The 27,159-nt window shown below is 37.2% G+C and overlaps 1 protein-coding gene across 1 annotated transcript in view; it reads right to left on the bottom strand.

The window, feature by feature from the left end:
- Fyttd1 (forty-two-three domain containing 1) overlaps window positions 1-27,159 on the bottom strand; it is a 31,519-nt gene continuing 4,360 nt past the window's right edge. The window contains exons 2-9 of the mRNA XM_038344588.2: window positions 24,750-24,878; window positions 14,563-14,711; window positions 10,679-10,791; window positions 7,180-7,276; window positions 6,724-6,785; window positions 4,210-4,284; window positions 2,988-3,114; window positions 1-540 (exon numbers count right to left, since the gene is read on the bottom strand). Coding sequence (XP_038200516.1) covers window positions 442-540; window positions 2,988-3,114; window positions 4,210-4,284; window positions 6,724-6,785; window positions 7,180-7,276; window positions 10,679-10,791; window positions 14,563-14,711; window positions 24,750-24,878 — 851 coding nt within the window. The 3' untranslated portion in view covers window positions 1-441. The remainder of the gene's footprint in view (window positions 541-2,987; window positions 3,115-4,209; window positions 4,285-6,723; window positions 6,786-7,179; window positions 7,277-10,678; window positions 10,792-14,562; window positions 14,712-24,749; window positions 24,879-27,159) is intronic.

Consider the following 27,159-nt stretch of genomic DNA (forward strand, 5'->3'; position numbering starts at 1 on the left):
TGACAGAAAGGCGACTGTTTATTACCCTAGCACATTAGTGATAAGTTACAGCAACACAGGGGTATAATCTTATTTCTGAAGTTTAAGATTAACCATGGCAAAGTCTAAAAACTGGACAAAAGTGATGAGATCCTAAATATCACGCTCATAAAAATAATCGACTTCTATCTTTCTGTCTTCCTTCTGCTTCACGAGGAATCTAAGAAGTCAATAGAGAATTGCTTTGTTTGGGCCAACCATGAAATCTTTAAGAACAGATAGGTATATCCCCTGTTATTCTTTCAGGGCATTATTTATACATTTAAAAAAAAAACCTTCAAAAATAAAGTTATTTAGGCTTGTGAATATTCTGAAGTTAAGTTTCTTGAACTTCTCTGATGAACTCTTCAAGCAATTCAACTTTCCAAACAGTCAACACTTAAGAGTTCCTTTGACGTGGATCTATCCCACAGTTACAAATCGGCTTCCTCCTTTGTTGAATGTGAGAGTGGCTCTTTGCTCTTTCAGTATCCCAAATCGTTCATTCAAAGTCATCCCTGTCTATAGAAAAGGAGGGAAAAATTAACTTAACCGAAAAAAAACCATTTCCTTTATATGTGATTCAAAAATTAATAGTAACTAGTAATAGCAATACGTAACATCTTGAATTGTGTGTATGATTGAGTTGCCTATGAGAAGCTCTGGAACTTTAAACTAGGCAGTCCAAGGATCCTCATCTTCCCATCACTATAATGCATACGTTACTATTACATAAACACATGCACACTACACTATCACTACTGTCTGTAACAGACATCCAAGATACCGCTATCTGAATTAATCTGGAGTCTGCAAACACTGTTACAAATCCCAGTGCTGCCTTTGATAAAGGGTCACTTCAGCTGGTGTTGGCAGACACCTTTGATTCTAGCACTCAGGAAGCAAAGGTAGGTAGACCTATGAAGGCTAGCCAAGGATATACAGTGAGAGACTATCTCAAAAAACAAAAGCAGCAAACAACAAAAAAGTTCTTTTACCTAAAAATGGTGGTCTACTAATATCCCAAGAGGCTGAGGCAGAAAGAAAATCATGTATAAAGACAGCCTGGGCTACAGTACGAGACTGTGATTTTAAAAAATAACAGAACCACTGTTATTTCGACTTCTGAGTATTTCAAAATTTTTTTAACCGAGTGCCCTACAAAAATTCAAATAAAACTCTGGCTTGATTAACAACTAACAAAGTGTTTTCAAACATAAAAGAAATTAAGAACAGGATTAAAATAAAAGAGTACATTCGTCTCTTTTTTTCCCCACATTTAGTATCAGTGAATGTACAAAGGACTTGTCTATGTTCAACATTCACTTTCTCATTAAACAAAACCAAGTTTTCCCCCATTCTTTTAAATTTAAATACCAGGACCTCATTTTTGGCAAACTGTTTTCCAAAGAAGTGTATAATATTCAACAAAAATTCATGGTAAAAATTCTCAGCAAGTTAGTAAGATGGGCGCTCCCTTGATTTGATAAATAGAATCCATAATAAACTTAAAGCCAACAGTAATATATAAATAAATATGTTAAACTTAAGAACTATTTTCTTCAAGAGTTTCAAAGGAAAAAGTAGAGGCAGGTAAGCTGTAATTCCCAGCACCCGACAGAGAAGGGAAAAGGAGAGTCAGCAGTGGAGACCTGAAAACAGCTATAAAAGAGGAGTGGGGTGTTTTCAGAGCAAAGAGTAAGAAGGCCCCAAGTATCAGGGTAAGCATGGTTGGGATTGGTCAGTACCTGAAGAAAAAGAAAGAGGAAAAGGCAAAGTTATATTTTTGAGTTCAAACTCAGAAAAGTGGGCAAGCTTAGCTGTGAGGTATTGTAACCAACTGCTAACAGTATTACACACATGGTCAAACTTTTAATGCTTTTTCCTCAGGCTTTGGAACGTGGCAAGCACACTAGTTTTACTATGCCTATTCAACAGTGTAGTACATGTGCTAGCTGTTATAATAAAACAAGAAAAATGGTTTAAATACTGGAAAAAATTTAGAGAATGAACAAGTATATAAATATATATAAAAAACTAAAGACTCCACAGACTATGAAGTTTAGTGATTTTTTTTTAAAAAGCAGTTAACTAACCAAGGTGTTCTTATTTTTATCTTTTAAAAGATTTATTTATGTATTTTACATTTGTGGGTACTTTGTTTGCATGTATGTATGCACAACAAAAGAGGGCATTGGATCCCATTATAAATGGCTGTAAGAAACCATGTGGGTACTGAGAATTGAAGTGAACCTATGTAGTAGAGCAGTCAGTGAGTCATTGCTCTAACCCCTAAAGTTCAGTCTATGTAAAAAGATCAAAGACGACAACAATACACAAACTGTTAAACACAGTGAGATTTCACTTTATACTCATTTGTTCCTATACTCAAAGTGACAGAAGATAACACATGTTGACGGGAATGTGGAGAAGTTTAAAACCCCATATATGCTGTAGGAATATAAAAGAATATAGCTACCTCTCTGTGAAAACAGCTTGGTAGTTCCTAAAAGGTTAAATGTGGACTTAGCATACAGTCTACCAGAAATATACCAAATATATACATTGGCATTTACCAAAAAATAAAAAAAAATATGCTAAAACTGACAAACAGAATTCTTTATAGTAGCCAAAGAACACAGGAACTTCCAACTAATTAAAAAATATACAATGTGACATATACTTGTGATGAACAACATTCAAATAATAAAAAGAAAATGCTAATATGGAAAAAACTTTAAATAAATCATGGAAATGAAAGAATCAGGAATAAGATCATATATTACAAGATCCGATTTAAGTGAAATGTCAAAGAAGGCAATCTATGAGACAAAAAGCAGGTTAGTGGTTGCCTAGGGATTGGGGAAGGTGTTAAGTCACCCTGTTTAATTTGCTATAAAATATTTCTGGTTATCAGAAGGCTGTCTGTGAGTGGTCCAAAGAAACACAGGAAAAAAATTTTTTTTTACCTGTTTTCCCACACTATTTATATCAAACTGTAGAGGGACACCTTTAGGAACTTTCTTAACATCGGACTGCTCTCTTTTTGTCAAGAATGAGGGTACAGCAGTACGAGTTAATCGTGGTTTCTGAGCTCTAGCAGAGGAAAAAAAGGTTTCAGTTAGTTTACCAGTTAAAAGTACTCAAAATTTCTTTACACATGTTCAAGTAAATTACAGGTATTACACTATGCTCTCAAACACTAAAAATAAAGTGCTGGCTCCTGATGGACTACTCTACCAAAAATTTCTCATAGAATATTTTTTCAAATACAACTATATTTTTGAAAATTATTTATTATGTATACAGTGTTCTGACTGCATGAATGTCTGCAGGTCAGAAGAGGACACCAGATCTTACTTAATATGGATGGTTGTGAGGCACCATGTAGTTGCTGGGAATTGAACTCAGGACCTCTGAAAGAGCAGAGTGCTCATGACCACTGAGCCATCTCTCCAATCCCATAACTACATTTTTTAAAATCCCCCCCCCTTTTATGTGTATGAGTGTTTGCCTCCATGCATACATATGCACCACATGCATGCAGTGACCATGAAGCTAAGGAGAGGGTGTTGGAGTTCTGGGATTCAAGTTACAGATGGTTGTGATCTGTGTTGTAGGTGCTGGGAACTGAACTCAAGATACTATGCAACAATAGCAGGTTAAGCCAGGTAGTGGTGGCACATGCCTTTAATCCCAGCACTCCAGAGGCAGAGGCAGGTGAATCTCTGTGGGTTCAAGGCCAGTCTGGTCTACAGAAGGAGTTTCAGGACAATCAATGCTACACAAAGAAACTCTGTCTTGAAAAACAACACAAAAAATAGTCATCTCTCTAGTCCTAGCTATACAACATTTTAACAAGTCAAATGATTGGTGATTCTAAATCGTGGTCCTTAAATTAATCTGTTTTTTAGTGCAACACATATAGTGAAATGGTTAGTCCAAGATAACTTTGAACCCACTAAAGTATCTAAACCTGGCCTTAAAATTCATGGCAATCCTCCTGCCTTAGCCTCTCAAGTATTAGGACTGAAGTCCTTGTTAGGGTCACAAATATTCTCTATCTTTGCATCTCATTTTATCTTCACTTAGACAGTATACTCTGAGCACAAGTCCAATACTTTTTATTTTCCTATTACATACCAAGAGGTTACAATTTCTGAAGGAAAAAAAAAGAAGAAAAAGACTTACACTGGACACTGTACTGCTCCAGGGTTGTCAATGGATACAGTCAAAATTCCTCCATTTGTGGTGGAAGTACGCCATCTAGGTTTGAAATTTTTTCTTAAAATGGAAGCTTATAAATCTTACAGTGTATCCCACTGAACAATATTCATTCTGCCTCTCTGCCCATCTGTCTTAGTATACCAACGTTCTACTACCAAGATAAACTCTCAGCTCTAAACCATACATTTTCATAGTAGCCATTCATTTTCAGACTAAACACACCCACACGCACACATACAGATGCTGAACCCCACCAGGATCTACTTACTGCACCAACATCTTAGGTCTAAGAACTGCAAACCTGAATTTGTTAGATTTTTTTTAATATAACGAACACACAGTTGTTTAAAAAAAAAAAAAATGCAGGGAAGCATCTAAGGAAACAAGCAGCCTCTCATCCCAGGCTCTTGCTCACCATTTCTAAACTAGAGGTAGAATTCCTGACACTTCTTATTTGCACTGACTGCTGGCTACTTTTAGTTCATTAAACAAGATGTTTATGTAAAAAGATCTTCCTAGAAAAACAAAACAAAATCCTTCCCAAGCTTGAACAAGGCCATCAGCTTCCCTGCTTACTTCTATTTTCATGGCTGTATTATTATTTTACTTTTCATTGTAATTTAAAACTCCAGTTCTTCCAGAAGCGCCTAACTTCTCTGTCTGCTTGTATGGAGGTTTAATACCCTCGCTACTTCTTTCCACCTTTTCTCCCACCTTGTATTTCCAACACCTCACCATCACTGGGTAGGATGTAGTCTAGGCTAGTCTTGAACTTGGAATCTTCCTGTGCCACTTTTCTAAATACTGGGATTCCAGGTGAATGCCACAACAGTGCCGCTCTACCTCTATATTTATTTATATTATCCAAAATCTGGCACACTTCCATTATATTTTTCCCACATCAACTACCTTTTATCTGTGTTTTACTCTCAAAGCTCAAAACAAATAAATAATACACCAGGCAGCCTGGCACACCCTGTAATCCCAGACCTTGAGAGGTGGAGGCAGAAAGATAAGAAAGAAGTTCAAGGTTAAAGTCAGCTGCACACTGGATTCGAAGCAGAGTCCAGCGAGATCCTCTCCCAGCATAAACCGTCTATAACATCACCATTACATATATGTTCACTGAAGAAGTACAATGATTATTTTCTCCTGCAGTTTTTGGTTCATGTCTCCTGTGCTAATGTTGGGAGCAGTGAGACCCCAGATCCTAAATTTCTTGTAATCCCCTGATCTGAGTGCCTACAGCTGCTGTGAGCACGAGACCTTCAGGAGTTCCTGATGGCAGGAGAGTGGTTTCTGGTGGGTTTGGCTGGAGCGTGGCCATCTCTATATAATCTGCCCCTGAACACAATAAAGGGGGCATTCTTGGGGAATTCAAGGATGACTCATGTCATTGTCTCTCTGTCCGTGTGAGTCTGTGTATTTTAAACTTCTGCCCCTTGCCTGAAACTCGGTAACTGGGTTCAAGCCCACCAAGCGCAGACACGGGGGCGTGGTGTGCGGCAATTGCTAAAGGTTACTGCCAGCATCAGGTTCAAATAATTTCTTACAGTCTGCTCATAATCACACTTCACTCTACTTATCTGGGCCATGACCACCTTTACACTTCTTTTTCCAACAAAATGTAACTGCTGTTTTATTTTTAAAAAATTAATTAATTCCAATTTTCAGGGGCTGGAGAGACAGTTCAGTGGTTAAAAGCACTAGGCTGTTTTTCTAGAGGACCAGGGTTTAATTCCCAGCACCCACATGGCAGCTCACAACTGTCTAAATCCAGTTCTAGGGGATCTGGTGCCCACAAAAACATACATGCAGGCAAAACACAAATGCACACAAAAATAAGTAATCCTCAAAAAAATGAATAAAAGTGTTTAAAAAGTATTCTAAATCCTGATAACTCTGATGGTGGAATCAGAGAACTATATAAGTATACACTATACTTGGAAAGAATAATGGACAGAAACTGACTTTTAAAAGACTTTCACTGGGTCGCAAGGAGAAAAAAAACTACTGTATTTTTGTTTTATAAATTTCCTAAAAGCTCTATGGGATTCTATTCTAGTCATTCCTTAAACAGATTCATTTGTATAAAAGAAGGTATAGAGGAAAGAGAAGGAAGGAAGGAAGGGAGGGAGGAAGGGAGGGAGGGAGGGAGGGAGGGAGGGAGGGAGGGAGGGAGAGAAAGAATGAAGGAGGGAGGGAGAAATGGAGGGAGGGAAGATGGAAAATCTACACCATTTAAACCAGATAAATAGTGAAGAATTAGTTTAGTAACTAGTACTAAACGGGCATCTGAAACCTGAATCAACTGGAGACTAAAGTGGTTCAGTTATTATCTAGCACATGTGAGATCCTGGGTTCTAGTTACCTAATGCAGGAAGAATTTCATTTTGTTTCATTAATTTCTTACACATGGGAACAAAGGGCAATCTTATGAGTTTAGAAACAATATTAAAAAAACAAGGTGAAACTTACTGACGAGTTCTCTTTGCTACAACATCATCTAGCAGCTGTTCTGTGTTCAACTGGGCCTGAACCTAATAGGAAAATAAAAACAAAACCCCAGCAGATCTCATAGAAAACAGGATTAAAGCCAATCGGCTATCATGCACTGTAACTTTACAACCCAGGTTTAAGATGAGCATGGGTCCAGGAAGGGCCTGTACCATGTTAGCTATACACACTTTTGGGGTCCATGGATTAGAACAAGTATATTAGTAAATAAGCAAGTTAAATTATTAGAAGATACCACTACACACGCAAGAGAAAGACAGGAAATAGGAAAAAAAAACATGTATTAACAGAAAGAACTAACCTAATGTCTTGCTTTTCACACTAAAACCTAACTCTCCCTCTCAACAACAGGCCACGTCTATGATTTTTAAAGGATCCACTGTGAGTAAAGGAAGCACAACCAGGGCTTGTTAATACCTTCAGGCCTCTTCTGAAAAGAAAAGTTGCCTGACGAGTATCTTTCTGATGACTTAGTTTATTCCCACTCCTGGTAAAATTAGCTGGAATGGTATTTCTGCAACAAAAAACATGTATGAGTAATCTCAGCCACTTTGCTTTCAAATACCTTGAGAAAAAATAAGCAAAAAGTTAAACTCATAAGCTTAAATTTTGATAAGCAAGTAATATAAACTCCAACTTGCTTTTTTATTTACAGTCACTAAATTTGATTTACAAATATCTCCCTCTGCAGTATATCACATAACTTGGTTTTGAACTAATTTATATCTCAAATATTCTCCTCTCTAATATTACTCACAACTTCTGAAGACATTTACCAAATTACATTTTAGTGCTAATATTTAATATCCCTAAATTTGTTTTTTAAATTACAAGATTAGTTCAAAGAAAATCATACCTAGATACACTCAGAGCCAATCTGAAAACCACAAATACGGACTTGTGACTGGAGAGAGGGCTCAACAGTTAAGAGCACTGGGTGCTCTTTCCAAGGGACCTGGGTTCAATTCCCAGCACCCACATGGTTGGCTCACAACTTTGTTAATTCTAGTTCCAGGGGATCCGGAATCCTTTTCTGACCCCTGCAAACGTGATGTACGGATACACATGGAAGCAAAACACCATACACACATACATACAGCCTGGTGGTGGTGGAACACGTCTTTAATCCCTGCACTCAGGAGGCAGAGTCATGCAGATCTCTGTGAGTTCAAGGCCAACCTACTCTACAAAGTTGATCTACAGGACAGCCAGGATTACAGAGAGAAATCCTTGTCTCAAAAAATCAAAACAACAAAAGATTTGGAAAAACCATCTCTGTTGCTTTTGCTTTCTTCTTCATCTTCATTCAGAACCCTTTGTTAACACCAACAACAGGGGTAGGGATAGAACTAAAGGGTGGAGCATTTGCCTCGCATATCTGAGGCCTTGGGTCAATCCTCAGTATGGGAAGGGAAAACAAACACGAATATATAAAACCTAGAGGTGTATATGTATATGAATACATATTAGCCATGCTTTTTGATCCAGCAAGATGCCTCAGCAGGAAAATAAACTTGCTGTGCAAACCTGACAATCTGAGTTTAATCCCAAACTCACTTAAGGCAAAGATAAAAAACCAACTCCTCAAAATTGTCCTCTAACCTCTAACATAATGCTATGTGGCATATATATTTAATAAATAATACAGTTTTCAAGTTACACTTCTATTTTTAATTTTCATACATGGAACAACAATTATATTTGACTTGGTTTTTACCACTTTAATATGAAAAAAAGACTCAAATTTTATAATTACCTACTACATAATCAAGTACTTAATTAAAAGGTTACCTAAATCTCACTTCCAACCTCCAGAGTTTCAAATGCAAAAATTTTTTAGCTTGCACAATTAACACATAAACCTCATGTAAATGACAGATCCTTATTTGCAAAGAACCCCCTTTCACAAAAGATACCATATCAAATGACTTTCAAAAAACGATCATTAGACAAAACTGCAATTTGATTACTGTAAAGACTCCAACTTGAAGTCTTTATCATAAATTGTATTCTAAGAGAGATAAATAACAGCACTTGATATTCAAACATTAAAGTAACTTCACAGATTATCAGCTGCCTTTCTGATTACTTCAATTATTTTTCTTTTAACTCTTTTCAAGACAGGGTTTCTCTGTAGTTTTGGAGCCTGTCCTGAAAATAGCTCTTGTAAACCAGGCTGGCCTTGAATTCACAGAGATCCACCTGCCTCTGCCTCCCGAATAATGGAAACCATATCTGGTTTTAAGTGCTCCTTGGGTCAAACCAGAGTTAGATGCATGCTAGGGATGCACCCTAGCAACTGAGCCACATCCCTGCCAGATTATTAATAGTGCGGAACTAAAGGTGTGTGCCACCACTGCCTGGCCTAATTACTTCATTCTTTACAGAGAACAGAGAATGTCTTAATTTAAAAATTTTAGTTTTTTTTTTTAATGAACTTAAATTTAGTGAAAAAGTAGTTTAAATGTAAGAAACATCTATGCATCCTAGGCTGGTGGCATATGCCTGAATTCAAGCATCTAGAAGGCATAGGCAAAAGGATCCTTTCAAATTTAAGAACAGTTTGATCTACATGGTTATAGGGCTATACAACAAGACTATCAAAAAACAAAACCCAAAAATATTTATGTAACTTTCTAGCTTGCCTAAAAATAATCCATATTATGCTTCAGTGTTTTAAGAGTAAAGGCTGAAAAAAAATCAATTCAGCTTTCAGAATTTCCATTTTTGAGTAACTATGATCCAAGTGCTAGGAGTTTCACCAAAATGATTACTTTCACAATTTTATTCTATATGTTAAAAGAGGTAAAGAAAAAAAGTGAAGTCCACATATGCATCATGGTACTCCTACCTATACACACACACACACACACACACAATTAAAAAGTGATACTTTTTTAAAAAAAGTTTATAGTGATGAAATTCCTTAATATTACTGTGTCTAAGAAATAAGGAAGTTATTACAGAATGCCTTCCATCTTGGATTTCATATAGACATTTCAAATACCTTTTTTTTGTCCCCCACAGCTTTAGGGATGGAACCCTTGGTCTCCCACATACTAGCTAAGTGCACTGAGCCATACTCCAGACCCCACCAAGTAACTGCGTTGAAATGACCTAGTAAGAACCACTGTAAATCTAAATCTATTCTTCTCAATATCAAAGAACGCATTTTGTATACTGTGAACATTAATCTTGATTGGCAACTTGGCAGGATTTATAATTATTATGGAAAGAAATCTCTGGATATGTATGTGAAGGAATATTTAGATTAAACTGAAGTGGGAAAATTCATCCAACATAGGGAGAGGGCACCCCCAAAAGCTCATATATTTGAATACTTGGTTGCTAGTTGGTGGAACTGTTTGGGAAGGATTAGGTGGTGTGGCCTTGTTGGAGGAGGGAGTGTCACTAGAGGTATATTTTGAAGTCTCAAAAGATTGATTCAATACCCAGTGTTCTTTCTCTCGAGTGTCTCCTACTCGTGGATTAAGATGTAAACTCTCAGCTACTACTGCTCCAGAGCCACAACTGCCTGCTGCCATGCTCCCCCACCATGAGGCTCATGGACTCTGAAATCTTATGTCCCAAATAAACTGTTTCTTCTGTAAGTTGCCTGGGTCATGGTGTCTTATCACTGCAACAGAAGCGTAACTAAGACACAGTCCATGAACTGAGGACCCAAACTGTAGAAAAAGGAGAAAGTGAGTCGAGCACAGTACTTCCCCATCAGTTTCATGGCTGTGGACACTGTCACCAACCTGTTCTTGTTGCCATACCCTTCCTGCCACAATGAACTACGCCTAAAAGGAACCCTTCCACCTTAAGCTGTTTTCGTCAGGTATCATGGCACAGCAACACGACAAGGAAATAACAGAGACCTTCAGATAATCCATTCTTCTCTGTGAGTACTTACTTTCTGTTTAACTGGTTAGGTCTCTTGAGAACTGCAACTGGTTTCCTTTGTACTTCATTTTGTCTCAGAAGACTTGTCTTCCTTTTTAACGTTGGAAAATATCGTTCTATATTCTGTTAGAAGGTAAGACAAGTTAATCAGATTGCCATCTTTGATATAACTTACTACAATAAAAACATTTTTTGTGGTTATTTTCTGTTTTTGTTTTTCGAGACAGGGTTTCTATATGGCCCTAGTTGTCCTGGAACTTGCTATGTAGACCAGGCTGGCCTTGGACTCACAGAAACCCAACTGCCTTTCTCCCAAGTATTGAGATTACTTACATTTTCTAATGTGCAATGACAGAACCCTAGAACTGTTTTAATACAATAGGGAGATGGAAAAACTAAGACAATTTTTGTAAATGACTGACAAGATGACAATCATATTACACTTAATACAGAAATACCTAAGCTACTGGGTGAGAAGGTGAAATGGTGATGGAGAAATGTTACTCTAGCACTCAAGAAAAGAATCCAAGGCACACTGAGAAAGTTCTTAGGTCACTGGGGAAAGTGTGATAACCCTACCCCCCTCCTCTTTCTCTCTGATTTCTGGCCATGAGATGACAGTTTGCTGTACTACAGTCTCCTGCCATGACCTATTTCACCAGAGGCCCAAAGCTATGTGCTCTGCTCCTCGACTCCTAGCAGAACAACCCACAAGCCCCAAAAAGTAAGGCCAAAATAAACCTTACTCTTTAATTAGTTCAACTATTTTACTACAATACTAAAACACTGACTCTTTGTATGTAAAGGAATAAAGGACAATTTCCAAAACAAGTATGTGAAAATGGTATCATACTAACAATGAAGGTAGAGTGTAACTGATGGGGGTGGGATTTAATAAAAATCAAACACGTAAAATGTCTTTTTTTCCCTCCACATATGTAAATTATATCCATCATAATTCTAATTCAATTTTCCATATTTCTATGAAGAGGTCACCAAACTGCTTAACTGTATGGACCATTTCTTATACATTATCTGCATTTTCCTATATTTGCTTTAAGCATGAGAAGTTAAACAGTATTTAAATATTTTCTTGAATATTTAACCTGGATTGATTTCACTGATTTCTTTCTTTCTTCTTTTTTAGACAGGGTCTCTCTACATTTTCCTAGCTTTCCTGCACCCACCATGTAACTCACAGAGATCCACATGTCTATGCCTAAGTGCTGATATTAAAGGTATATACTACCACACACAGTTTGTTTGTTTTCCTGAGACAAAGTTATGCTGTGTAACTAGCCTCAGATTTACAATTCTCCAACTTCCATCTTTTAATGTTAGATTATGACGCAATCATAGTTGGCTCCATTTTTGTTTTAAACAGATCTTTACTTACCTGTGTGTGGTATGCATGTATGTGGATGCACATATATTCATGTACATGTGTGTGTGGACAGAGGTTGACTTCAAATCTTCTTCAATAGCTTTCCGCTTTATTTTTTGAGAAAGAATCTCACTGATTATGGGACTCACTCATTCCAAATAGACTGACTGGGTGGCCAGCAAGTCCCAGGAAATCTGCCTGTCTCCATCTCTCCAATTACAGGTTGTTTTATGTGGATTGAACTAAGGTTCATATGCTTACACAGCAAGTGCCATCCTGAGCCATTTCCCCAGCACCCTTTCATTGGTGCTTAGAGATTATTTAGAAAAGAAGGAAATGTAGAACAAGGAAAAAGACTATCAATAACATAAAAAGCCCACAAGATCAAAAAGATCATGCCTATTTCAAGCATTTTTCTTAATTATGCATACTGCGTTGAAGTGTGGGTATGTGCATATGCATGCAGGTGCCTGCAGAGGCCAGAAGAAGCTGTTGAAGCCACTGGAGTGGGAGTTACATGTGATGATAAGCTTCCTGACATAGATGCTGGGAACTAAACTCCAGAGCATCAAGAGAAGCATGTTTTCGTATCCCAGGAACAATCTCTCTAGCCCCTATTCCAAGCGTCTTTATTTTATCTTAGGTCATAACACCAAAGACCATTTTATAGGTAAATGTGAAGGGCTCATTTGTGAAGCATAATTTTTCAGTACCTGGCATGTTATAATTATTTGTTGTAAGTTAATTTTTAAGCTTACTTATGCCAGGTATGGTGGTGCAGTCCTATAATCCAAGCCTCCCTCGGTAAGGAAACACAGGAGAGATCAAGTTGTTCAAGTCATCTTTGACTAAAACAGTGAGTTCAACTCTTCCCCCTCCTCAAAAACAGGAGACAGAAACTAAGTTTACTAAACATATACATAGATTTTCCTTGTCACTGATTCGTAAATAGAGCAAAACAACTATTTATACAGTATATTGTAATAGGAATTACAAGTAACTGAAGGATAACAAAGTACACAGGAGAATGGGCGTATTTTATATGCAAATACTATACTGACTTTGAGCTATGTGAAGATCTTGGTATCAAAGAAGTGTCCTGGAACCAATTCCCACAGATATGGAGGAACAACTGTATTTGAGCATGAGGTATATTTATGAATGGCAAAGATTTTTACTTAGCTATTAAAATGTTTATGTATAAAGTCCCAAAGTACTTCATCTAAAAAATAAAAAAATCTGGGAATGATAGCACATACCTTTAATTCTAGCACTTGGGAAGCAGAGGCAGGCCTATCTTTGTGAGTCTGGTTTACATACTGAATTCCAGTACAGCTAGGGCTTCATAATAGAGACTCTGTCCCCAAAATAAACAAACTGTATTAAATATAAAAATCAGGGGAGTATGGGCATGAAGGAACATGACTGTAATTACAGCATCTGGGAGATTGAGGCAGAGTCCAAGAAAGCCTTGGCTACATGAGAGCTTGATTCAAAAAGATAAATTAAAAATCAAGGCTGGAGGGCTGCAGAAATGGCTCAGGGATTAAATTGGTTGCTCTTCTAGAGGACCAGGGTTCGATTCCCAGCAGCTCACAGCTGTCTGTAACTCCAGTTCCAGGAGATCTAACACCTTCACACCAATGTACATAAAGTTAAATAAATTTTTAAAAATTATTTTAAAAAAATCAAGGCTAGGGATACAGTTCAGTAGTATAGTGGCTGTCTAGCTCTAAATTTAATCTCCACTGTCCAAAAGAATAAATAAGAATCTAAACTCTGAGGCTGATGAGATGGTCCCGCAGCCGTGCAACCCTTATAGCCATCAGTTTATTCCTAAATGGTGAAGGAGAAGGAGAGAACTCCCAGAAGTTGTCCTCCAACCTTCACATATGCATGCTGGTACATATGTACGCGTGCGCGCACAGACACACAGACACAGACACACACACACACACTATTATTTTCTTAAAAATTAAATGGGGGGAGGGGATAGAGAGAGGGAGGACTCAGGAAATAACAGGACTTGCTATTCTTGCAGAAGACCTGAATTTAATTTAGTTCCAAGCACCCATGACAGGTGGCTTACAAGCGCCTGTAATTCCAGCTCCAGGGATCTGATACCTCTACCACCAAGGTCACCTGCACACACACACGCACACACACACACAATCTCTCTCTCTCTCTCACACACACACACACACACACAATCTTTCACACACACACACACAATCCTTAAAATTTTTTTTGCAAGAATCAAAAGACTCTATCTAAAGCTTATTCATAAAAACATTAGTATAGCCAAGTGTGGTACATTTAAGAAGCAGAGGTAGAGAGACATCTGTGAGTTCAAGGCCAGCCAATGGTTCTACATAGTAAGTTTTGTAGGCCAGAAAGGGCTACAGAATGATATCTTGTCTTAAATTCACTAATAATAAGTATGTGACACTCACCCACAAATATAAATAAAGGAAAATAGTATCTGGCACAGGATCAAGCCATCATCCTACCTTGTCACTTAGAGGTGGACGATTCATAGGACTAATTCCTTTTCGAATTCCAGTTGCTTTCCTAGCTGCAAGGCCAGTGATAACTCCATATGGACGTCTCTTTCCAGGCAAAACTCTTCCTCTACGGCTCACACTTGCTTTACCAAAACCTACAGAAAGAAGGAAAGGATATTAAAATTTAGGAATGCAACTACAAAGTTGATCAGATATTTTACTTCTGAAACATGTATATGTGGTGGTGAGGATCAAACTCACAGCCTTCTGTGTGCTATGCAAATACTCTACTACTGAGATATACTCCAACCCTTAATATTAACTTCTCAATAGGACAATCCAAACCGATTTGTGTAATACAGTGGCTACTAATTTATTTGTTTTTGAAACAGGGTCTCACTACATAGTTCTGTCTGGTCTTGAAAATGCTAGGAAGATGGGGTTAGCCTTGACTTCACAACAATCTTTCTGCTTTTGCCTCCCAAGTTAGGATTATAGATGTGTGACATGTTCAACAGTGGCCACTAACTATATGTGGCTAGTGCATACCTTGACTAGTCTGAACTGAGACAGTACATAGTGTTTCATTAATGATTTTATATTTTATGCTAAAATGGTAATATACTGAATATGCTTGACTAAATCAGGTCCCTTTGTACATGGCTCAAATTTGATTTCTATTAGTGTTGATCTACACTAGAGTCCCCAGCTCATCTTCCGTTTACTAAGTTACAATTTGGCTTCTTTACTCTTAGCCTTACTCTATCCAAATTGCATTTGCTGAAATCTTCATTAGAGCCAATTAATTTATTTTAAACTCTGTGGCACGTAACATTACTGAGTTTGCTTTTCTGTTAAACAGCTCTCTAATTTTTTCTTTTTTAAAAAATGATTTATTTATTTTTACTTTATGTGCATTGGTATTTTATGAGGATGTCAGATCCCCTGGAGTTAGAGTTACCGGCAGTAGTAAGCTGCCATGTGGGTGCTGGGAACTGAACCCAGGTCCTCTGGAAGAACTGCCAGTGCTCTTAACCGCTGAGCCATCTCTCCAGCCCCTATATACTTTTTTTCTATTGATAAAAAAAAATGCCCATTCTATACATATATGAAATTATCAAAGAACAAAATAGTCTAAATAGAAAAAGCTTGCTGTAGATATTCTAAAAACATAGTTTTAGTTTCAACTATAAGTTAACTCAGAAAGTATTATTACATGTATTACCACCATTTTGTTAGCTAAGTAGCCAAAAGGTGAGCTCAATCAACTTTTCACATCAACTAAAGTCATATCCTTGTGTAATATTTTACAGGCTACATTAATACTATACCATGAATACTATTCCACTTTTTAAAATCTTTTTATTATATTACTCTTAAATATGCTACACTCAATCTAACCAATTTAGTCATCACCTCGGTTATGTTTTGTCTTTCTGAGAAATAAATTTCTCAGGTAATTTATTATATAACAGGATGACCTTCAACTTTCATTTCAGTTACTTCTAACATTTCTACACATATCCATCCAACATATTTCTTTTACTTATATTACAAAAAAATCCCAAATGAATTTACTTGTATTTCCAGAAACATACAGTATAATTCCCTTTTCTGTATTAACTTTTAAACGTTTCTATGAAAAATATTTTGCATAGCATATTTATTTTTTAAAGATTTGTTTTATGCACATACGTAAGCATACATATACACATGTGTATAGTGACTGCGGAAATCAGAAGAAGAATGTCCAAGCCCCTGGAAGTAGAGTTACAGATGGCTCTGAGTCACCATGCGGGTGCCGGGAACTGAACCAGGTTTTCTGCAAGAGCAGCCAATGCTCTTAACCACTCATCAATCTCTCTAGCCCCAGGATATCCCAATTATCACTAAATTCCCTTGTGTGATTCAGTTTTTGTTTTCATCTTTAGTATTTGTTTTTTAGGTTTGGAGCAACTAGCCAAAATCTTAGCCCATTTTTCATCTGTATTATTAGTATGGGGGGGATTATACTTTATCTGATGACTTTATTACCAATGAGAATAACCTGTATTTCTGGTTTCTAACTATCTATATTCTTTCGTTATAATTCGCCAACATTCATGAAGCAGATTTCTGTGATATAAGTGATGTATTTCAGAGTTTTAAGAAGGAAACTGGCCAGTGGCACACACTTTTAAGCCCAGCACCACGAAGCAGAGGCAGAGGCAGGTAGATGAGTTCCAAGACAGCCAGAGCTATGTAGAGAGGCCCTGTCTCAAGAAAAAGTCAAATAAGAGGGGAGTTTTATTTACATTTATTTATAGTTAACTGTAAGCATCTTTACTGAACTTTACTATCCACGTATTTATTTTCACTATACAGATATTTTTGTGTCACCAGGCTGGCTAAGTGAAATTCTTTTTTGCACATTTCTTTATTTTACTTACCACTAGATATTCTATAAACTTTACCAATCACATAAAAGATTCATTTCTACTAATAATTTTCTCACTGTCATTCATGGACTAATAAAAAGTTATTAAGGTTTGAATTACTACTATTTTTTGTGCTGAGGATTAAACCCAGAGAGAGTCACATCCATGCACGGCCAGTGCCCTATCGTGAAGCTATTAATTACTACTTTCTTTTTTGGTGGTGGGGATTCAGGATCTTATATATGCTAGACAAGTGTTCTACCACTGAGTCACATCCCAAGTCCTCTTCCTTCCTGGTGTTTGATGTTTTACTCTTTTGGCTTTTTGAGGAGCCCACTACCCAGCTCCCAAATAAATCACCATGGAGGTTTATTAGTAGTTATGAATGCCTTGTCTTAGCTTGGCTTGTTTCTTGTCAGCGTTCCTTAACTTAAATTACCCTGACTACCTTTAGCCTCTGGGCTTTTCCTCTCCTCTCTTGTTTCTATCTTACTAGGCTAGCCCTCGTGTCCTCCTCTCCTTGTTCTTTTGCTCTTCTCTTCCAAGATCTCTCCCATTTATATTCTCTGCCTGCCAGCCCCATATATCTTTGCTCCTGCCTTGCTATTGGCCGTTCAACTTTATTAGGCCATCAGGTGTTTTATACAGGCAAAGAATCACAGCTTCAAAGAGTTAAATACAGCATAAACAAAGCAATACATCTTTACTTCATTAAACAAATGTTCATGGCATAAACAAAAGTAACATATCTTAAAATAATATTCCCCAACAACAGTTCCCTCAAATAGTCTTCCTTTGCTTTCATGTCTATGTGTGTGTATGTGTATATATGTATACATATAGACTAGATTCTGCATATGAGAGAAAACAGAGTCATTTCTCTGGAGACTTTTCTTTTCCCCTGGGTACTAGAGCTTGAACCTAGAATCTTATAAATACTATGCACCAGCTCTATCACTGAGCTAGCTATACATTTAGCCCCAAATTCTGTAATTTTAACATAGAGATTTGTAGGTGACAATTATGTGATCTCCAAACGATACCTTTTTCTCACTTTCAACAGTAACACCTCAACTTTTTAAAATTTCCTAATGCAACAGCCAGAAATTTTCAGAGAATTAGCTAAGTAACACTGTGATGGTGGGCAGGCTTATCTTAATTATGGTTTTTAGAGGGGAAATTCTTTAGGATGACACCTGCAACAGGGTTTACAACAAAAGTCTCACTGTAAAAACTAAGATTAAAATCATTTTCTTAGCCAGGTGGTGGTGGCACACGCCTTTATTCCTAGCACTCAAGAGGCAGAGGCAGGTGGATCAAGACCAGTATGGTCTACAGATAGCAAGGGCAACACAGAGAGACAAAACAGAAAAAGGAGAGAGTGGGAAGAGAGAGATAGACACTCTGAAACTGAGATCTTGGGGGCTGGAGAGATGGCTCAGCAGTTCAGAGCATTGGCTGCTCTTCCAAAAGTCCTGAGTTTGATTCCCAGCAACCACATGGTGGCTTGCAACCATCTATAGTAGGATCTAATACCCTCTTTCTGGAATAAAGGTATATATGCAGATAGAGCACTCATATACATTAAAATAAAATCTTTAACAAAATAATTTTTTTTACTGTAGGATTCCTCAGGGCTAATATGTACCATGGATCTCTAAGAGGAAAATAATAGTACATGTCATTCCCAAGTTTATTTAACTCTTGAACCTTTTTGTGTGATACTCAATTTTGAGACCAGAATACAAGACAGGAAGTCTATTATGCTATGGGGTGTGAGAGTCACAATTAAATCTATCTCAGCTCCCACAGTTCATCCTTTACTATCTGCCTCTAATAAGAACACTATTTTGTTATCAGTGGGCATGACACTCTTGTCAGTAGAGAATGCTAGGGAGATTCTAGAGTATGAAGAAGCTTTTCTTCCAGGTGCCAGTATGTTTCTCGAGGTTTACTCTTGTGCATGGGACACTAAAGAACATTCACCAGCCTTCCTGCCCCCTGGTTGACACTATCTGGCTATCAAGGATAATAGTTCAAAATCTGTGAATGAATTAATTTGTCTAGTTCCCATCCTTGTTCACCCCCCAGTAAATTTACCACCACCACCACCACCACCACCACCACCACACATCCATAGACAGCTTCCTACTGAGTCACATTAGGACAGGAACACAAGGAACTCCTTTTGCCATCCAGGGGGCCATGTCATGGTTGCACCCTCTCTAATAAAATCAATTCAGATGTGCGAGTAGTGGTAGTATGTTTTGTACAATTCCTTCCCAGGTATTTGATGTGGGATTTCCCTCTGTATGCTGTGATTACCAATGATAAATAAAGAAACTGCTTTAAACCTATAGCAGAACTATAGGGGAACAGAGCTAGGCAGGGAAAACTAAGCTGAATCTGAAAGGAAAAGAGGGTGGAGTCAGGGGGAAGCCATGAAGCCCCTTTGGAGACAGACGCTGGGAACTTTACCCGGTAAACCACAGCCACGTGGCAATACACAGATTATTAAAAATGGGTTAAGTTAGTAAGAGTTAGCCAGTAAGAAGCTAGAGCTAATGGGCCAAGTAGTGATTTAAATAATATAGTTTCTGTGTGATTATTTTGGTTCTGGGCAGCCGGATAAACAAGTGGCCTCTTCCAACAGGTATTCTTAGTCCTAGAAGTATTAACTACTATTAATTTTATCAGAAGAAAAGCAATAAATATACAAAATTTTTAATTAAATCATGTGATTTTCTTCAGGAATGATTAAGCGCTGTGTATGAATGTGTATATAAAAATCTATGGCTTGTTATTTTTATTTGTATCAACTACTGAAACAGCTACTAGTGTTAGACATGTCCAATGTTAATTTTCATGAGAACCTGATGAGACTGATACATCCATCTTACTTTTATAGGTTAGGCAAAGAACAATGATTACTGAGAGGTCAAAGAGAAGAACAGAATCGTGCTCTAAATGCAGGTGTGTGCAGCTTTAACAATAGAAGAGGAAAAAGTAAGGTTTGAACTAGCTGTTACAAAATGAGCAGCATTTGAATAGGAAGGCAGAAATGAAGAATTTCCAGTTAGTGTAACAACTATAAAGACATGGGTGAGCACAACTGATTGAGAAATTTAAATCTGGGGAAGGGTAAAAATGAATGGAAGCACCGGGCACAAATTATGTAAGGCTTGGGATGGACACAGTCTGTGTATGACAAAGAATTCACAATAATAGTACATCAGCTTACTATCAGTATCTTAGACTCACTCAAAGAGGAAAAGAGAACATGATAAGACCACTTAGGATAAGTGACACAGGAGCACTCAAGACTTGATAAAGGACCATGAGAGGAACTGAAATTATTACACAGGAGTTGGACTTTTATCTTTTTTAATTTTACTTTCCAATATAAAATATATTTTGATCATACTTTCCCTTCCCCACCTCCTTCCCACTCAACTTCACATTCTCTCTCTCCCTCCAGAAGAGTGAATTGCAAAGCAAAAAAAAAAAAAAAAAAATGGTTAAACTGAGAGAGAATCCATTATTGTACCACAGTTTCAGGATCAAATGAAACAAGACTAACAGGAATAAAGTTGAAAGCAAAATAATCCTGTCAGAGTGTGCCCTTTAATCTCCCGCACTCCTGAATGTCTGTGCATAGATAATCCTGTCAGAGTGTACCCTTTAATCTCCCCTACTTCTGAATGTGTCTAGAACACTGCTCCCATAACCATTATTCTCTTTACTGTGTTGCCATTTCCAGGCACAGAGAACACTGGGAAGAAGGGCAGAGATGTCAGCAGACGAAGAGCAGGCAGTATGGACACTATGGAGATGAAGTAATAAAGCCACAAGGCAGAAAGCAAATGAGTAAAAATGGGTTAATTTAAGTTATATGAACTAGTTATAAACAAGTTTAAGCTATTGATCAAGCTTTCATAATTAATAAGGCTCCAGTGGTTACTTGGGAGCTGGCAGTTGAGACAGAGAAAGATCCACTTACACCACTGTCTTTTACTTCTTTTATCTGTGAGAACTAGAACTAGACACAGAAAAGGCATCTTTCTTTTGAAACTCCACTGTTCTGTCCATGAATTTCTTTCACATATACATTCTTTGCTTCAATAATTTTAGGAGCCCCTCTCTGAAGAGTAGATGAAGTTATGAGGAGTAAGCTTTCACACTCTTATAGAATGGACCTTAGTGGGTTCCCTGCCCTCTTTCCAGCACATGAGATTATCACAAGAAGTCCATGGGCTTCACCCAGAAGGCTCTCATCAGAACCAGACTCTGGTGGAATCTTGATCTACGACTTTCAGACTCCAGAACCAAGAAATGAACTTACTGGGGTCTACAAACTACCTAGCCCATAGTAATTTGTTTTAAAGCAGAAGCTAAGAGTCTGCTTCTGTATTCAATCAATTTAAATTACCAATGTCACAAAGACTCAGGAAGAAGAGCCTATGTTCATGAGGAAATGACAATGCCTTGATTAAATGCAGTTTTCACCTCCTAGACCCCTTCGGTCTTTAGGATTCTCTATAGGTGTCCAGATAACATTTTGACCACCTCTGTTGTTTGGTTTGGTTTTCTACCACAGACATTGAAGTTGTTTTTACAAGTGTTTAATGAGTTTCTAAGTTAATATGTCAGACAAGTTAGAGGCTTCAATTATGTTTTTTACCCAACAAAATCATACCACACATATGCCAATGGTCATCTATTTTATTATTCTCTTCCCTCAAACTAATGCCATCAGAGCTACCACAAGTGGAAATCTGAACTCTTCGCAGTTAATCGGATATTAACAACAGTCCAATAGCAGTAAAAGCAGATGTTCTATGTTAAGTTAGCATATCAGCAGAGCGCTTAACCAACCCAGTGCAACCCCAATCTTAGGAGTTGCTAAGATTCTCCTCGACAGCATTAACCTCACAGATCAGACCAGAACCCCATAAAAGGGTAATTTTCCTGATGCTTCAGGGAGCAAATTAAATCTCATTTCTATTCATTAAATCATACTTTATCTTAACACAAAACCATTATGTGAAGTCTATAATACTGTATCTTTTAAAAAGATACTATTTTACGTGTATGAATGCTTTGCTCTGCATGTATATATGTGTGCCCCTAGTGCCCATCAAAGACAGAAAACAGTGTTGGATGCCCTGGAATTGTAGTGACAGTTGTGAGCCACCATGTGAGTTCTGGGAACCAACCTAGGTTCTCTGGGAGAGCATGGCTCTTTACTGCTGAGCCATACTGTAACTACCCGGCTTCCCTCCTTCCCTCCCTCCCCCACCCCCTTTATATCCCATCTTGTCCCAACTTGAGGCTGTTATTTTTTGAGACAGTTTCACTATATAGACCAAGTTGGCCTTGAATTTACAGCAAGTCTCCTATCTTTGCCCCTCAAATGCTGAGATTTATAGGCATGCACTGCCATGCCCACTTATGACATTTTCAAAACTATTTTCTATAAGTTATTTGACACTAGAAATTAACTCCTTAAAGCTAAAGACTATTTCTTTATGTATTTCCAGAATTAGACAGTTCAAGCCATTTATCAGATATGAAAGATATTAATAAATTTTATTTCTGGCTACTCTGAACTCAAAACAATTACTTCAAAACAAAATATATAAACATATGATGGCACAATAATATGGCATATTAAATGATATTTGTAAAGGAATCTTTAATATGAATCAATATAATTATATATTCATTCCTAACAACTAAATACCTATCACAAAATGTATAAAGTAGATTCAGTTATTTAAAAAATTATTAGAGGCTAAAGATATGGTTCAGCTGTTAAGAGCACTTGTTGCTCTTCCCAAATCAGGTGATGAACACCCATATGTAACTTCAGCTCCAGGGTTTCCAATGCCTGACTTCCACCAGCAACTACAGTCACATGCACACAACCCTACATATAATTAAAAATAAAAATAATTTTTTAAAAAAATTATTAAAGAACATTAAGTTTCTTGTAGGTTCCACTCTCAATAATATGTATTTTTGAATACATGCTTGTATATTAACTGTTAAACATTTAAGTTATACTCAAACAACTGAAGATTCATTTTTGCTTTTCAAAATACAGAATAAAAAATTAAAAGTTAAGAACCAGGCAGTGGAGGTGTACGCCTTTAATCTTCGCATTTGGGAGGCAGAGGCAGGCGGATCTCTGTGAGTTTGAGGCCAGCTTGGTCTGCAGAGTGAATTCCAGGACAGGCTCCAAAGCTACAGAGACACCTTGTCTCGAAAAATAACAAACAAACAAACAGTTGATTAATTTGGCAAAGTTATTTTAAATTCCTTCTATTTTTATTGTGAAAAATGTTAAAATAGAAAAGATTCTCTTATTCCAAACCTTCCTACCACCAACAAGCATTAGTTCATCGCTGACCCTGTTTTATCTTTTTAAAAATTTTTATTGATTCTTTGGGCCCACTCATACACCTTAATCTCATTTTCCAATCCTTCCATTTCCTCCCCTCACTGTGTCTGCCCCCAAATAATAATAATAATAATAATAACAACAATAATAATAATAATAGATATTTTTTAAAAGTCCAATTTGTGTTATCCATATACTTACTGGCGCATGCTCAAACCCTAACTGGCCTACCCCTCTAGTAGAACTGAGTTGTTCCCCTCCTGCACCCTCACCAGAAGCCATCAAATGTGGTGAGCCACCCTCAGCATCCTTACCACACTTCCTCAAAATTCTTTTAGATGGGTTCCTGTTGTTTAGGCTGTTACTTTTTTTTTTTTTTTTTTTTCTTCAGTGAGGGGGAACTGAGAGGCAGGGGTTGTCACACAAGCCTTTCATGTCCCCCTCTCTCAACTTTGTGTCTGTAACTGGAGATACCACTGCAGATATAGTTCCCAAAAAAGTTTTTTTTTATTATGTGAAAAAGACTTAAATTTCTTTTTATTTGATGAAAGGTTTATTCTAAGATGCTGGTATAGCTGCTAAAAAGTTAATTTATAATATACATAGTGAATTACTGCTCCCAATCTACTTTAGAAAAAAACAATTATAGGTAAAAAGCTGTCAGATTAACAGAATTAACTATTTACACCTATAGCAGTCAACTTAGTGGGAATTTACAAATAAAGTTCTTGGATGATGAGATGAAGAATTGCCTTTAATCTCAGTTCTTGGGAGGCAGAGGCAGGCAGTGTCTGTGATTCTGAGGCCAGCCTGGTCTACACAGCTAACCATGGCTACACGATGAGACTCTGACTCTAACTAAACTAAATCTGCAGATAGTTTTCTGTGCAGAATAGCAGTCTGCACATAGTAAAGGATTCTCCTTTACCACATGAATTTGCTTTCTGTTATACTTAGATGTGCTTTAGTTCAAACTGAGAATCTTCTAGTAAAGAGAGCTGTCTCACCACAGAGTAAGTTTTCTTGTGGTACAGTATGCTCTTTCACTGAACAAATTCAATCTGGAGTCAGTTATCCATCAGATTGTTACTAGGGAGGGGAAACAGAATCTGATGCTATATATCATCTTTGGCAATTCTAAACTCTAGATTTAACTTAAACTATTTATAAACTGAGATCACTTTTAAACAACTTTGTATTTAAAGATCAATTATCAGCTATTTTAGGAAATAATTTTTTATTAAGTTTTCAGAACAAATATCTGAATGCAAATAAAAATCACATAGTGGTATTGGTGTATTCCTTTAAGGTTTTAAGTCTATGCTGAACGCATTACATTATGAATCCATAAATAACTGCATTTTAAAACTTACCAGAATTCTGCTGGATTCCCCACCGTACTCTCATCCTGAATTGCCGGGTACCATTTTGCTGAAGTCTTCTATTTAGTCTTGGAAAATTTTGCTTCTTTCCTTCTTTTCTATTCAGTTTGATAATATCATCTACAAAAGAGGTAATGCCATAATTATTTTCATTTTAACACAATGAATAAATTGCTCAGTCTCATTTTATAGTAAATATATTCTCCTATATCCTCAACTTAGTCCCCATTATTATTATCTTAGCTTTTTCAGACAGCCTTAGTATATACTCAAGGCTGATTTTGAACTTACTGTATAGCTTAGGCTACCTAGATTCCAATCCTCTTCCCTCATCCTAAGCTTCAATCAGCCATTTTACCTGATGAAATAGCTTGAGAAAAGTTTCTCTAGTCAAAGTTCCAATCAATAGACAAAAGCAGATCTATCAACTAATGAGTTCTGCCAGGGGGATGGGACAGCAGGTAGATTTAGCTCAGTAGTAGTGTTTGCCTAGAACATATAAGGCCTTGGGTTCAAACCCCAGCACTACAAACATCAGCAAAATGTATACTCTTGTTCTTGGACATGGTGGCACATGCCTGTAATCCCAGGGAAACAAGGCAGAGGTAGGAGGATCAGGAGGAGTTCAAGGGCCAGCTTTGACTACATATTGAGTTTGAGCTCTCAGAAAGACCCAACCAACCAATTCAAAAATAGCAATAAAGACCTCAAAAGACATTTTTAAATTCACCCGAATTCAAAAAACACTTATTGGGTGTACACTTTATGCAATTAATTCACGTGTAAGTCTACCATAAAGGAAACAAAAGTGTAAGACAGTCTTCATTCTTAATAGTTTCAATTATTTATGGAAACAGGCATACAAATAGTAAGCAAAATTAACAAATATCATCATAAAGATAGAGTACTCAGTTCTGTTCTTCTCTAGCAAAGTCATTCATAATTACTTCTTTTATTCTGACCTAATTCTGTGTGCTTCATTATTCCAAACACACTATCAAACCCCTCAGAATAATTCATAAACATCACACTTTGTTAGTACCACAGTGAACAATGTAAAGATGAGAAAACTAAATGTATTTCAAATTCTTACTCATTAAGTGTCAAAGGTTATCAGAAGACAACAATATACTCATTCAAAAAACCATCTGGTGCCAGGGAGATGGCTCCACAAATAAAGGTTACCCCCAAGCCTCCAGGCCTGATGGCCCAAGTTTAGAGGGGAGAACTGATCCTCACAAGCTGTTCTCTGACTCACACACCCATGGTGTGTTGTGCAATCTCAGACCCAAAAAATATAAATGTTAAAAAACAGAAAAAGAACTATCCAAACTCAGTAGGGTGTGGTCGCACACACTTGTAATCCTGGTACTTGACAGAGTGAGGCAGGAAGACTGCTGTAACTCCTAGGCCAGACTTGGCTACATAATGTCACTCTATCTCAACAAAGACAGAGAGGATGAAGAAGGGAAGGAAAGGGAAGGAAGGAAAACTCCTCTAGTACCTAAATCAAACCTTAATTGTGATGACGGACAATGCAACTAACTAAAGAAATTGCAGTCAGCAACTTCCTACTAAAGCTACAGGTTAGTTCCAATTGTTTTTCCAAATAATTTTAACCATAAAGATGTCAATATAATTATTTTCCTAAATCAGAGAAAGAAATACAAAAAAATGATAAGGATCATTTCTTATATGACTTATATTATTTCTCTCATACATTGTTCTCTGGCCTAAACACACACAGCAACATGCACAAACAAATACATGTAATTTAAAGTACTTCAAAGTACATTATTTGTCTTCTTGAGACCAATCTCCAACTGCAAAATAGCTTGCTAAATTTAAAAACACAAGGGCTGGAGGTGTAGCTCAGTGGTAGAATGTTCCACTGTAAGCACTCCTAAGACCCTACGTTTGTTCTTCAATATCAATAAGATAAAAGACACTAAAAGCCATTTGTGTTAGTAACATTCCTTCATTGAAGAAAAATAACCAAAAGGAAAAAGAAAATAGGAAGGTGAGTTATTTTTTCGGCGGGGGTGGGGGGGGATCATAATTTCAGAGGTTCCATTCAATCTGTGGTCATTTGGCCCCTTTGTTTTTAGGTCTCTAGTGACAGAGAACATCATGATGGAAGGGCATGGAGGGAAAGCTGACTGCCCCTGACATCCAGGAAAGGAGAAAAGGGCACTACCCCTCATAGGTACACCTTTAGTAACCTGTTCCCCCATCTCAGCCCTGCCTCTCCTAAATAACACACTCAGTTAACGAACTTAGCAAAGTCAAATCCAGAGTAGCCTTTTGGATTTGGATTGGCTTCATGACTCAATCACTTCTCAGTAGACCCACCAGCTGGGGAACTAAGGCTTCAACATAGAAGTCTTTTGAGAGATACTAA

The sequence above is a fragment of the Arvicola amphibius genome, chromosome 10 (assembly GCF_903992535.2).
Source record: "Arvicola amphibius chromosome 10, mArvAmp1.2, whole genome shotgun sequence".
Lineage (NCBI taxonomy): Eukaryota > Metazoa > Chordata > Mammalia > Rodentia > Cricetidae > Arvicola > Arvicola amphibius.